General features: G+C 43.7%; 1 protein-coding gene across 3 annotated transcripts in view; it reads left to right on the top strand.

The window, feature by feature from the left end:
* plch2a (phospholipase C, eta 2a) overlaps window positions 1-13,163 on the top strand; it is a 240,627-nt gene that overhangs the window by 214,809 nt on the left and 12,655 nt on the right. For all 3 annotated transcript variants that reach the window (XM_052108449.1, XM_052108447.1, XM_052108448.1), the window contains exon 21: window positions 12,159-12,489. In XM_052108449.1, coding sequence (XP_051964409.1) covers window positions 12,159-12,489 — 331 coding nt within the window. The remainder of the gene's footprint in view (window positions 1-12,158; window positions 12,490-13,163) is intronic.

Raw genomic sequence — 13,163 nt, 5'->3', positions numbered from 1 at the left:
GAGACATTCAGATGGTAGAGTCAGAATTTGGCGTAAACAGAATGAGAACATGGATCCATCATGCCTTGTTACCACTGTGCAGGCTGGTGGTGGTGGTGTAATGGTGTGGGGGATGTTTTCTTGGCACACTTTAGGCTCCTTAGTGCCAACTGGGCATCGTTTAAATGCCACGGCCTACCTGAGCATTGTTTCTGACCATGTCCATCCCTTTATGGCCACCATGTACCCATCCCTCTGATGGCTACTTCCAGCAGGATAATGCAACTTGTCACAAAGCTCGAATCATTTCAAATTGGTTTCTTGAACATGACAATGAGTTCACTGTACTAAAATGGCCCCCACAGTCACCAGATCTCAATCCAATAGAGCATCTTTGGGATGTGGTGGAACGGGAGCTTCGTGCCCTGGATGTGCATCCCACAAATCTCCATCAACTGCAAGATGCTATCCTATCAATATGGGCCAACATTTCTAAAGAATGCTTTCAGCACCTTGTTGAATCAATGCCATGTAGAATTAAGGCAGTTCTGAAGGCGAAAGGGGGTCAAACACAGTATTAGTATGGTGTTCCTAATAATCCTTTAGGTGAGTGTATATATATATATATATATATACAATTACCGGCAACCCCTGGGCTGAGGGATCGGTTACTATTCTTGCTTAAATGATTTTGCATTGAAAATTAAATTAATTTATTTACTTAAAACTTAAAAAAAAAACTTCAATCAAATCCATTTCTAAATTCAAATTGCACTTCAAACTAAACAAAAAGCAATTAAAATAATGAAGTGATAAAATAATATATATATATATATATATATATATATATATATATATATATATATATATATATATATATATATATATATATATATATATATATATATATATATACACCTTTCCATTTACCGTCAGGCAAGAATCCATCTTAACATCATGGTGGAAAATTACTTACACAAATGAAGACAAAAAAACAATTATAAATGTAAAAAGAATAATTATAATGATGAGAATAATCACTGAAATATAAATCATGGTTTGAGGTGAATGTGTTTTTGTATTATTTTAAGTTTTAATCACAGATGTATAGGCTGCAGAGTTGTGGTCACAATGAACTGCTCTGTGGAAATGAAGCGAACTGAACTTTTAAGAGCGAGCCAGGAGAGAGAGGTACCCACAGACAATCACCAAAGGAGAGTGTGCTGAGTTTCGCTGAAAAGCAAACTGTCTGAATTTATTGTACAAATAAATGATCTTTTGAGTTTAATTTTGCCATCTCCTGCTTCCTCCTTGCACCCCATCCTAAGAACTTTGTTACACTGGTGCTGAAACCCGGGATTAAGGGAGGAAGAATGTTGCTATGGATCCCTCACCTCTGGAGGACATGGTCAAGACCCTCGTCAGCATCCACCTGACCCACCATCAGGCCTTCCTCGAGCTGCGCAGTAAACAGGAGCAGTGATACATTACTCTCCTATAGCATATACATATAGCAGAGGACCAGCAGATGTTCCAAAGCTTGCTGCACCAGGAGGGTGCTGCCGTCATGACCCCAGAACTACCCCACCCCAGGTTTCATGGTCAAGATGAGCACCTTAGACGATCCGGAGGCTTACTTGGAGCACTTTGAGCAGACGGCGGGGGCATGTAGATGGCTGAGCACCCAGTGGGTGATCCGGCGAATTGCAATGCTGTCAGGGGAAGCTCAACTCGTCATGCAGCAGTTACCAGTGGAGAACCTCCTGGTGTATGTTGACTTGAGAAAAGCCATCCTGCAACGCTCCCTGACCACTGGCAAGCATGGCTGCCCCTTCACCCAACAGCTCCGGGACTCCTGCCAGAGGTGGTTGCTGGCTGAGCAATGTGATGTTGGAGCTGTCATCAATCTGGTGGTACTGGTGCAGTTCATTGCTCAACTTCCACCACCTGGCATCGCTCCAAATGGCCATCCAGATGGCAGAGGACCACATGCATATTCAGGAGCCAACGAGCCCCGAGATCCTTCTCTCTCTCTCTCTCTCTCTGGGGATTGCACTAACCGCCGGTTTCCCCTGCCCCTCTTCACTTTCACTCCGAGAGTGATGGACCCGCTGTCACAGGCGTGGCCGTGGAGCCTGGTCCGGTCTGTTGGAGCTACAGGGAGTGGTGGAGGTGGGGACACGCTGCAGGCTGCCCCTGATTGATCTGGGATGTACCGCATACCTGTGAGTATTAATGGGGGTACATACCAAGCCTTGGTAGATTTGCGTTGCAGCCAAACCTCCATTCATCAATGCCTGGTTCAAGATGATGCTTTGGGTGCTAGTCACAAGGTGAAGATAAGGTGTGTGCATGGGGATATCCACGATTACCCTGTAGTGATTGTGACGATTCAATTTTGGGGACAAAAGCATTGTGTGGAGGCGGCAGTTAATTTGCACCTCACCCATCTGCTAATTTTGGGCACTAATTGGCTGGCACTTATTTTCCACGTTATTAAGGATAATTTGTGCACTGGCTGGGGAGGCAGAGTCGGGGCCATCTACGTCAGTTCCACTTCAGGATGACGTAAGGGAGGGGGAAGTCTCATCTTCCCCAGCCCTTAGATTTCCATCAGGCGATTTCCCTCTGGAGCAGACACGAGACGAGACTCTTAGGCACGCCTTTGACCGTGTGATTGATTGATGGTGAAGTGAGAGTGATTGATGGTCACTATCTCCAGCCAGATAATGTACTCGCCTATCCGTAGTTTTCTATTATAAATGACTGGTTGCACCAAGTGACACAGGATACTCAGACAAAGGAAGATACGACCCAGTTATTGATACCGAAGAACCTTCAGGAAATGTTATCCCAGATGGCTCATTATAACCTGAGGGCGAGTCACTTAGGGCAGGAAAAACACTGAAGCATCTAATAGCCCGTTTCTACTGGCCGGGCATTTGCGAAAATGTTCGCAAATGGTGTGCTGCATGCCATGAATGTCAGCTGGTGAATCCGCCAGTCACCCCAAAAGTGCCTTTGTGCCCACTTCCTTTGATCGAGGTCCCCATCGATAGAATTGATATGGATCTTTTTCGCCATTAGTGATGCCACACGGCATCGATTTGTGTTGGTTCTGGTGGACTATGCAATGCGATATCCGGAATCAGTGCCTTTGTGCAGCATCTCAGCACATAGTGTTGCAGAGACACTCTTTAAAATCTCCCAAGTGAGGATTCCAAAAGAAATCCTCACTCATCAAGGCACTACTTTTATGTCACGCACACTATGCGAGCTGTATGAATTATTGAGAATTAAATCGATCCGGACGAGCATATACCACCCTTAAACGGACGGCTTGGTCGAACAGTTTAATAAAACCCTGAAAAACTTGCTCGGAATTGGATAAATGGCTTGAACCCCTGTTATTCACAGTATGAGAGGTCCGCAAGCTTCCATGGGGTTCTCCCCATTTTAATTATTATATGGGCTTAAGCCTCTGTGATCTTAGATGTTGTGAGGGAAAATTGGGAGAAGGCACCTTCAAACAGCAAAAAACTAAATTCAATACATTCTTGACCTGAGAGAGTCAAGTTGTGCTCCATTTTTGAGCACGTTTGAGCATTTCTTGGGATTATTGATTGTGATTGTCATGCTCTACCACTAGAGCTACACAGAAACTTACCTGCCTTGAAATATTTGTATTGGAGATAGAAATACAAAAATATGTGTGTTATTATTCTAATTGGTCCAACATTTATTTGATCTTGTATATTCTTTATCATTTTTATGTAAAGCACTATGAATTGCCATTGTGTATGAAATGTGCTGTATAAATAAACTTGACTTTCCTTGCCTTGCCTTATTATGTATTATACCACGGGTCTGTTGAATGCTTGATTCTGATTGGTTGACAGATGTTCTAAACTGTGCAATTCTTTTTCAAGTAAATGCACAGCTATGAAGTAGTTCCAGGTATTGACTGCATAATGGTTCTATATCACTTCACCAAATTATTTCAGTTATTTCAAAGGCTCAAAGGAGTCCTACAGGCTACCACAACAAAATAACCAGTTAAAACAAAGACATTGTTTAAGTACAACAGATAAGAATGACAATGTCTATAATATCCTACATTTATTTCAGTTTTGATTGAAAAGCTCCCTCGTCTCCCCCACACTTATACATGCACACACACACACACACACCCGAGGCTCGTGTCGTGACCAACAAATAGAGCAGCACCCCCTGCAACTTGATCAATATAATGGTTTGTATTTTCCAAAATAACTTTCATTAAGTGAAACTTTTTATGTTTCAATGTATTTCACACTGATCAGCCTCTCATAGCTATAATGGAAAGCACCACGCTACCCCTCCCCCTCAACCTCACTCGCACACACATTGTAACTCCAATGCCGAAAAGCAGCGCATCCTCTGTTGCTAGTTCTAAAGTGAAATGAATAAAGCAATGAAGGCTTGAACTGTATCAGAACTAGATCAGTGTTGGTTATAGTGCAAGAATGAACTACTAAGTATTTAATTACTGTAAATTACTTTTTCATTGAAAAAATGTAAAGTAAGTGTTTATTCTTAATATTTCAGTAATTTAATTACAGTTTCTTCTGGTGTAAATGTGTTAAATACTGTAATAAATCAAGTGAATTTAAAATTGAAATGTTATGTTTAATGTTAAAATATATGTTCCCCCTTAAATTCTTTGGCCAGTACATTAATCATTTATTTTATTTTATATGATTTATATGAAATCATTAAAAAACATGTCTATCCTTGTATTTTTCTTCTGGTCAAGGTTGATAAGGGGATAAGAAAGTAACTAGTAATAAGTAATGAAATTAATTTTCAGACAGAGTAATTAGTACAGTAATCTAATTACATTGTAGAATATGTAATTAGTAGTTAGTAATTAATTACTTTTTAGAGTAACTTACCCAAGACTGAGGTAGATACACTTGATCATTAAAACTTCTATTTTATCTGAAATATATCCCCCTCTCTTAAGCTCTCACACACGTGGACACAGATACATATGCGCATTACGCACACACTTACTCACGAGCGAAAAACAGAGCCAGTAGGGTTGAAAACAGTTGTTACGGTTTACAACGGAAATATGGCGACATTCACTGCTGCTGAGAAGTGCTTAAACTTACATCTTGCCGATTTTTAAGCGATGTTACTTCTGACAAGAGCTGCAACAAATAAAGGTAATCCCACAGGCGATTTCTCTCAGTTTCTGAGCTTCTCTCTTTCGATCCCTCAAAAACAAACTCACACACAATAACTTTTTACGCCAGTAAGTGCTCCAGTAAAGCAGTGCAAGCCTCGCTGTAATGTATGACCTTGTCTTGTTCTACTGTTTCCCCTTTGTCTTCCATTTTTGTCACTTTCGTTACTCCATAGTTTTCACTTTTGACCCGTCTGTAACTCCACAGTCTTGTTAGCCCTCGTGTTCATTGTTCATTGTTTTCACCTGTCCTCGTTAGTTTCTCATTGGTTTCTATTTAGCACCTTGTCATGTTATTTTGAGTTCTGTTTGTTCATTGGCCCTTTCATGTATTTATACCCTGTCTGTTTGTTCAGTCACTGTCGATCGTTGTTTTGTTAGTGAATGTTTAGGTTTGTAGTTAGCCTGGTCTGTGTTCCCTGCCCTTGTGCTCTGTTCATGTTTACTTCCCCATTGCGGGTGTTCCTTTGCGTTTATCAGTTAGTAAAGATACTGCAAGTGGATCCTCAACCTTCGTCTCCCTCCGCTATCTCTGCCCAGCGTAACAGAACGATCGACCGCACATGGATCCAGCAGTTCAACATCCAAACTACCACCTGCTCAGCCTAAAGCAAGAAGACCGCCCCATAGAGGACCACGTCCACGACTTCCTTAGGCTGGCGAAGGTCTCGGATTTCCCGGACTCCTCGTTGGTGGTCTTCTTCAGGGGCAACCTGAATGCTGCACTGAGGGAGCGGTTGCCACCAGCGACTCGCTATTGGACACTCCCGAACTTCCTGGAGGCGACCTTTCTGGCCTGCAGCTCGCAGTTCACCGTGGGCGGCGATGAGGAGGACCCTGCCTCTCCTCCCACGACGGTGACTCTCCAGTCGTCCCTAGTTCCCCCTGTCACGCCAGCCCCTCCGGTCAGAGAGCAAACCCCCGCGCCAGTCACTTCCCCAGAACCCACACGGTCAACCTCGTCTGCCCGGAGGAGGGAGAGAAGATGGGCTTCCGTCTTCCGGCATAAGCCAGCCACGGTCAGCGAGCCTGAGCCGACGCCTGCCCCGGTCTGTGAGCCTGTGCCGACGCCTGCCCCGGTCTGTGAGCCCGAGCCAACACCAGCCCCGGTCAGCGAGCCAGTGCCTACAGCCTCAGTCGTCAATGAACCAGTGCCTGCAGTCTCAGACGTCAGTGAGCCAGTGCCTGTCGCCTCAGACGTCAGTGAGCCAGTGCCTGTCGCCTCAGACGTCAGTGAGCCAGTGCCTGTCGCCTCAGACGTCAGTAAGCCAGTGCCTGTAGCCTCGACCGTCCCTGAGCCAGCGCCTGTAGCCTCGACCGTCCCTGAGCCAGCGCCTGTAGCCTCGACCGTCCCTGAGCCAGTGCCTGAAGCCTCGACCATCCCTGAGCCAGCGCCTGTAGCCTCGACCGTCCCTGTGCCAGCGCCTCTCAAGTCTCTCGAGCCACCCAGGGCTCCGCCGCTCAAGCCTCTCGAGCCACCCAGGGCTCCGCCTCTCAAGCCTCTCGAGCCTTCCAGGTCTCAGCCCCTAAAGCCTCCCACGGCGCCGCCCATAGAGCCTCCCGAGCCTCCTACGGCTCCGCCTCCTGAGCCTCCTATGGCTCCGCCTCCCGAGCCTCCTTCGGCTCCGTCTCCAGAGCCTCCTACGGCTCCACCTCCAGAGCCTCCTACGGCTCCACCTCCAGAGCCTCCTACGGCTCTGCTCCCAGAGACTCCAGAGCCTTCTACGGCTCCGCCTCCAGAGCCTCCTACGGCTCCACCTCCAGAATCTCCTACGGCTCTGCTCCCAGAGACTCCAGAGCCTTCTACGGCTCCGCCCCCTGAGCCACCTACAGCGCCACCTTCCTCGGCCCTGCCTCCTGGGCCTCCCTCAGCTCCGCCTCCTGAGCTTCCAGAGCCTCCCTCAGCTCCGCCTCCTCAGGCCCCTGAACCTCCCTCAGCTTCGTCTCCAGAGCCCCTCTCAGTTTCGCCCCCGGGATCTGTCCCTATCCTGAGGCTGCCTCCCAGGCCTCCTGGACCCGTCCCTGTCCGATGGCCACCTCCCAGGCCCCCTGAACCTGTCCCTCTGTTCCCCCAGGGACTGCCTAATTGGCCCCGTGTACTGTCTCTTTTCCCTTTGTGCCCCCGTGGACTGTTTAATTTCCCCTCGTTGCCCCCCTTGGACTTCCTGCCTGCCCTCTGTGCCCCTTGGTCTGCCTCCCTGCTCATGTGCCCCCCCTGGTCTGTCTGTCTGTCCCCGGTGCCATCATTTTGTTTTCTATGGTTTTTGTCTTGGGTTTTGTTTTTTCTTTTTTGGATCGTCTGGGATCCGATCCTTAGAGGGGGGGCTATGTAATGTATGACCTTGTCTTGTTCTACTGTTTCCCCTTTGTCTTCCATTTTTGTCACTTTCGTTACTCCATAGTTTTCACTTTTGACCCGTCTGTAACTCCACAGTCTTGTTAGCCCTCGTGTTCATTGTTCATTGTTTTCACCTGTCTTCGTTAGTTTCTCATTGGTTTCTATTTAGCACCTTGTCATGTTATTTTGAGTTCTGTTTGTTCATTGGCCCTTTCATGTATTTATACCCTGTCTGTTTGTTCAGTCACTGTCGATCGTTGTTTTGTTAGTGAATGTTTAGGTTTGTAGTTAGCCTGGTCTGTGTTCCCTGCCCTTGTGCTCTGTTCATGTTTACTTCCCCATTGCGGGTGTTCCTTTGTGTTTATCAGTTAATAAAGATACTGCAAGTGGATCCTCAACCTTCGTCTCCCTCCGCTATCTCTGCTCAGCATAACACTCGCAATCCTCCGTTGATAGTCTGAAGTGATGTTTTCGAACTAGCAACAAAGGCTTGAGCTGGATCTGAGCAAGACGCTGAATCTATGGTGGAAGAAATTAGTTCCACTCACTAGAGAGATTTAGGGACGAAAACCAGACAATCTCTTGAGATAAAAACCTGAACAACATATTAAGGTGTGGTAACCGTGGTATAAGCAGAATAATTGAAAACAAATGATGTGGCCAAGCCTCTCAAAAGCATCACTTTAGAACTACTAGTATATTGGCTTGGGCTGTGTCTAACATGTTATTGGAGAAACAATGATGCGTGTGTGTGTTTACAAAGTGTTTTCTCAGTGGAAAAAAAGCCATCGAAGCAGGGGTATTCCTCCTTATTTCACGGTAGCTGGTGCGCAGGAGTCTTTCACTATAGAAACCACAATCTCCTCCGCCATTTTTAACAGTATGCCCTCTCCAATGTGGAAACTCTTGTGGGAGGTAAGCACCTTGAGTTTGTGTAATTAAACAGTCTGTTGTGTCTCTCAGCCATGATGAGCCTTAATGCTGAAGTTATTAGCTTTATTAGTGTTGTAGTAATACAAGCGCACACGGAGGGCTGTTGAATGTAAACACTGACTGATTCTGACTTACGTCACCAACTGCTCATATTACACACAAAAATGGTCTTTTGCCTCCAACTGCTGGCTTAAATATGTAATTTCACATTATTAATGGTAAAGAGACACATCTGCACTGCTCTTAAACTTTAGTTTAGAATGGCACGAACACAAGCAGTGATACACACAGTGAAGCCTCCTAGTGCTGATGGTGTGAGACCATCAGTACTCATGGAACATCTCTCTTCCAATCAGATTCGAGGATCGGATCTAACTGTTGTATATTTTTCAATAATTCAATGGTCCATTGTCTATTATTCCTTACCTCATCCATATAGATTGTTCACCTTATTTCAAGAGTTCTGAAGCAACTCTGTGAGAAACAGACCAAAATTAAACTGATAATTAAATATAACCTTTATCTCTAATCTATATTTATCTGAATGGACATAAAATTGAAGTAGTTTTAGCCCCACTCAGTGGACATCTCACTTGGAAACTATCTTGAAATGTGCTGCATTGAACGTTTGACCACTTTTGCAGAAATGTACCTATAGTCATGTTTTTGTAATGGGACTACAGGTAGTATGACTGTCCTATGACTCCTATGACTGTGTTTCTTCTGCGTAACACAAAATGAATTTAATAATGCTTAATAATGGACCTAAAGTACCATAAATCTAGTCCACAAGATAATGCGTGAACATGTGAGCCACTGTGAACCAGCTGCTCTCATAGGGCTCATGAATGAGCAATGGACATCAAGATTTTCACTATAAAATTACATAAATTTTCAGGTTGTTTAGTCTCATTGACTACTTTTACAAAATGTTTCGAAATGTTTCAACTGCTATTATATTGAAAAGTTGGCACACAAAATATTTATATAAAAAAATATTTTTGTTTTCCACATAAAAAAGAAATTTTGGGGTGATCTATTCCTTTAATAAGATATCCTGTAACTGTAACAGAGTAGCCAGATTTTTTACATTTATAATTAAGTACATTTATAATTGTACATGATGCTGTAAACATGGTGAATTATATATCATGCTTTCGTCCATAATTTGTCCCCTATACATTCGGTGTTGATAACAAATATTCTTTGTGTAGTTTCTGTCTATTATGCTTCCTGTCTCTTTTTCTTACTTCTCTTTCTCTTATCTTTGTGATTTCAGTGCACTCATCTTAGTGCTGTCTATATAGGCAGAAAATTGTTAGGATCCTCGTTCAAAACTCAGGTGTTGTGAGACCCAATAAGCACCCTGCATGCTCCTTGCAACCCCCCCCCCCCCTCCCCCTCCCCCTCCCCAGTGAGTGGTTAAACCCGGACTCATTAGTTAGCATTCATCTTGCCAACTCATACAAAATGAGTTGTGACATATTTGTGACGGCCTTCTCATTGACCCCTAAAGCAGATCCTGTGTCACTATCCCTTCAGCAGATCCAGTAACACTATCCCTTCAGTAGAAGACAAAGTTCACTTCTATTTCACTGAACTCAGGGCATTTCAAGTCCTTGATTAGTTCTTGGCTGCCATTCGCAGAAACAGTACTCAAGCTTTATAGATGCTGAGAGATGAGAGAGAAAAGATAATCTTGGTTTGTTGAGTGTGTGGTTTATTTATTCTTTATTCGGGATTATGAGAGTCTGCTGTGAGAGCGGCAGTTTAGCAGGTACTTTTTATATCTTTATATGCAGCCAGGTAAATAGTTCCTAAGAGTTGGCTGTCTTTAGTACATGGATTGGTATCAGAGGTCAAGTATTTTATAAATGTATTCGAAATAGAAAGAAATGCTTGAACTTAAGCTGACAGCTTTTAAGTTTCTGTTCAGACTGGCAGCAAAATTTAGATTTTTTTTGGGGGGGGGGGAGCATATCTGACTCTAAATACACATTTTTGTATGAGGCTTGAAATCCGATTCAAATCAGATTTTTTGAATTTGTCTCAGTCTGAAGGCTCAGGTCAGAAAGCAAGTTTCCTCGTCATTGGGGTCACAAAATCAAATCAACTGCAAAATTGTCTGGAGCTGAATCTTAAAGCTTTTATTTTCATTCACTCTTTCAAATTATGTGACATTCACATACTGTATATACTAATATACATAGCAAACTATGTGAAGTTCATCTTGTAGTACAGAATATGAATGCATAAAATACCTCTGTTGCTGACGTTTTCTCATGAGGCAAAATTTCTTTTTCACACTAAAAGCTACTCTCTGTTGTTGACTGATAAATCTCTTGCCATTGTACTGATGCTTAAATCATTACTATTGCAACCAATGTACTGTAGATACATCAGATATTAACGACACTGTCTAAACACATGGATCGGATTTTAAGCAGTTTCAAAATTACAGTGCAGATAGGCAGTCATAAAGATCATTGGTGCTAAACATTATTGGTTGCAAACCAAAATTGAGTGTTCAGCATGGGAAAAAGCCTCTCTAAGGATGGGTCTACTTGGATTTGGTTCATGAAATGACATTGGGTGTTGTGCAAATTACAAAACAGAGCATTTGGCTAGTTTCAGCTGGTTTGTCTTGTTTTGAGCAAATAATCCTTAAATGTCTTCAGTTATTCTATATTGCAAAGTAAGATGGTATAAGTTTACTAGAGTAAAAGTTGTAGAAGTTTCTTAATAAATCCAAATATAATCTAATAGAGAGTCTAACATTTGGATCAAGCTAGGCATAAATTCATCTAGTCTGCATCAAAACTGATAGCCCAGTGTCATTTTATAATATTTTGATGGAAATGAATGTTATGTCACCTATAACTTCACAGTTATTCACATTACCACCATACATTCCCTACATTGTCTTCATGTTCATTTCTAAACAACTGTTGCTCACCCATAATTGTCCAATAATTATATATTCCAAGATCTATGCTAACTTTCAAAATGACCATATTTATTCTTAATAAAACTTTATGTGTCTTGATCATTCTAGCTGATGTGAAATATGTACATATCTTTTACAGTACTGTATATAATACACAGATTTATCACACCCTGATGAAAAAAAAACAGCTTATAGCCTTGGGTAGTTTGTTAGTTTTCGCTGACCACCAAGATAATTTTCAATTGTCAGGCTGATCTGTTTGGGTGGTTTTAGAGGGATTTGGGACATTTGTCAGCCAGTCAGGCAAGGAGACCAGCTGGCCAACCAGCTAAACTAGTTGAACACCAGCTTGGATAGGCTTGGAGACCAGCTAGACCAGCTGAACATCGACTTGTTCAGACTAAGAGGGCAGTTAAACCATCTAAGACAAGCAAACTACCTTACAATGTTTTAAGTTTTTGTTTTGTTTTTTCATCAGGGCACAAGTTTGGTCATCCAAGTGGTATGGTCAGCAGTTTAACTTTGTTTAAATTGTTTGAGGAAGAATGTAACTTGTCGATAATTGTGAAGGGGTTTAAGGGAATCGTTTCTGCTCCTTATGTTGAACTGTATATTGCACATAGACACAACAGTTATATACTGGTTCATAGTTTTTACATTATATCTTTGTTTAGGTGATTCTTGTTATCTTGACTTAGATTCATATTGCCTCTCCAATTGTCACATTGCAGGTGCGAGCAGTCAGTGGTATAAAAGGACTGTTTCACAGAAACCCAAAGCAGGCATCTCTCGACAGCCATGCTGCTGCTATGCTCAGCCGTAAACCAACCTTCGGTGCTCACCTCCTGCGCCGCACAGCCAGTGCGCCCACCAAGGGCCTACCCAAAGTCATGGGGGGCTTTCCTGAGATCTCTACTGACACAAAAGACTGCAGCTTGGAGGGTGCCACTGAGAAGCGTGAATCAGAAGAGGGACCACTTCTCCACCACAATGGAGACACAGCGTCAGAAAAATCTTGGGGTCTCAGTACCAATGGGCAGGTTCACCCTGACGACAGTAAAGGTAAGAGCGCTTCCTTTAATCAAAAGCCACGTGCCAAACCTTACAGAAACAGGGGAGCGATGAGTGAACCTCTGAAGAGGGTGAACAGGTTGCGTCTTCAAGATCCATTGGATGAGAAGCCAGGCGTCTTTGCACGTGTCGCGATCAACAGCTCCGGGCGGGTTGGGATGTCTTCCGATTGCATAAAGTGTGTAGCTGGCTCCAAGGAGAGTCCTGTCTTGGAGAGGAAGGTTACAAGAACCAGTTCCCAACAAACAAAGGTTCCTGTCAGGCCTGAAAGGGCTTGCCGGTCTCCAACATCTTCTAGACAGGTCCAGCCAGAGCCCATTCTCAAACCTCAAGCCTTGGCTCAAACTGACTCAAACCCCAAGTCAGACACTCAGGTTCAATCCAAGCATGTACCCTTACCTACCTCAAGGGCAACGGTCAGGCAAACAATGGGTGCTCAACCCATCCGCCCCCTTGAGGACCCATTTGCCAGAAATGTTCGCTCTTGTAGTGTTCCACGGCGACTCTTTCAGTCCCCATCCACTCCCCCTCCTCCAATACCAAACAACAAAACTAGCCTGTGTGGACAATGCAATGCCCTACCCAACTATGGCAGCAACTGCAACATGACTAGATCTGTGTTTGATGTAAAGAGCTTGTCTGACAGTGGCTCCAGCAGCTGTGAA

Source organism: Xyrauchen texanus, chromosome 37 (assembly GCF_025860055.1).
Source record: "Xyrauchen texanus isolate HMW12.3.18 chromosome 37, RBS_HiC_50CHRs, whole genome shotgun sequence".
Lineage (NCBI taxonomy): Eukaryota > Metazoa > Chordata > Actinopteri > Cypriniformes > Catostomidae > Xyrauchen > Xyrauchen texanus.
The sequence above is the reverse complement of the archived record's forward strand: the minus strand, read 5'-3'. Positions and strand labels throughout refer to the sequence as shown.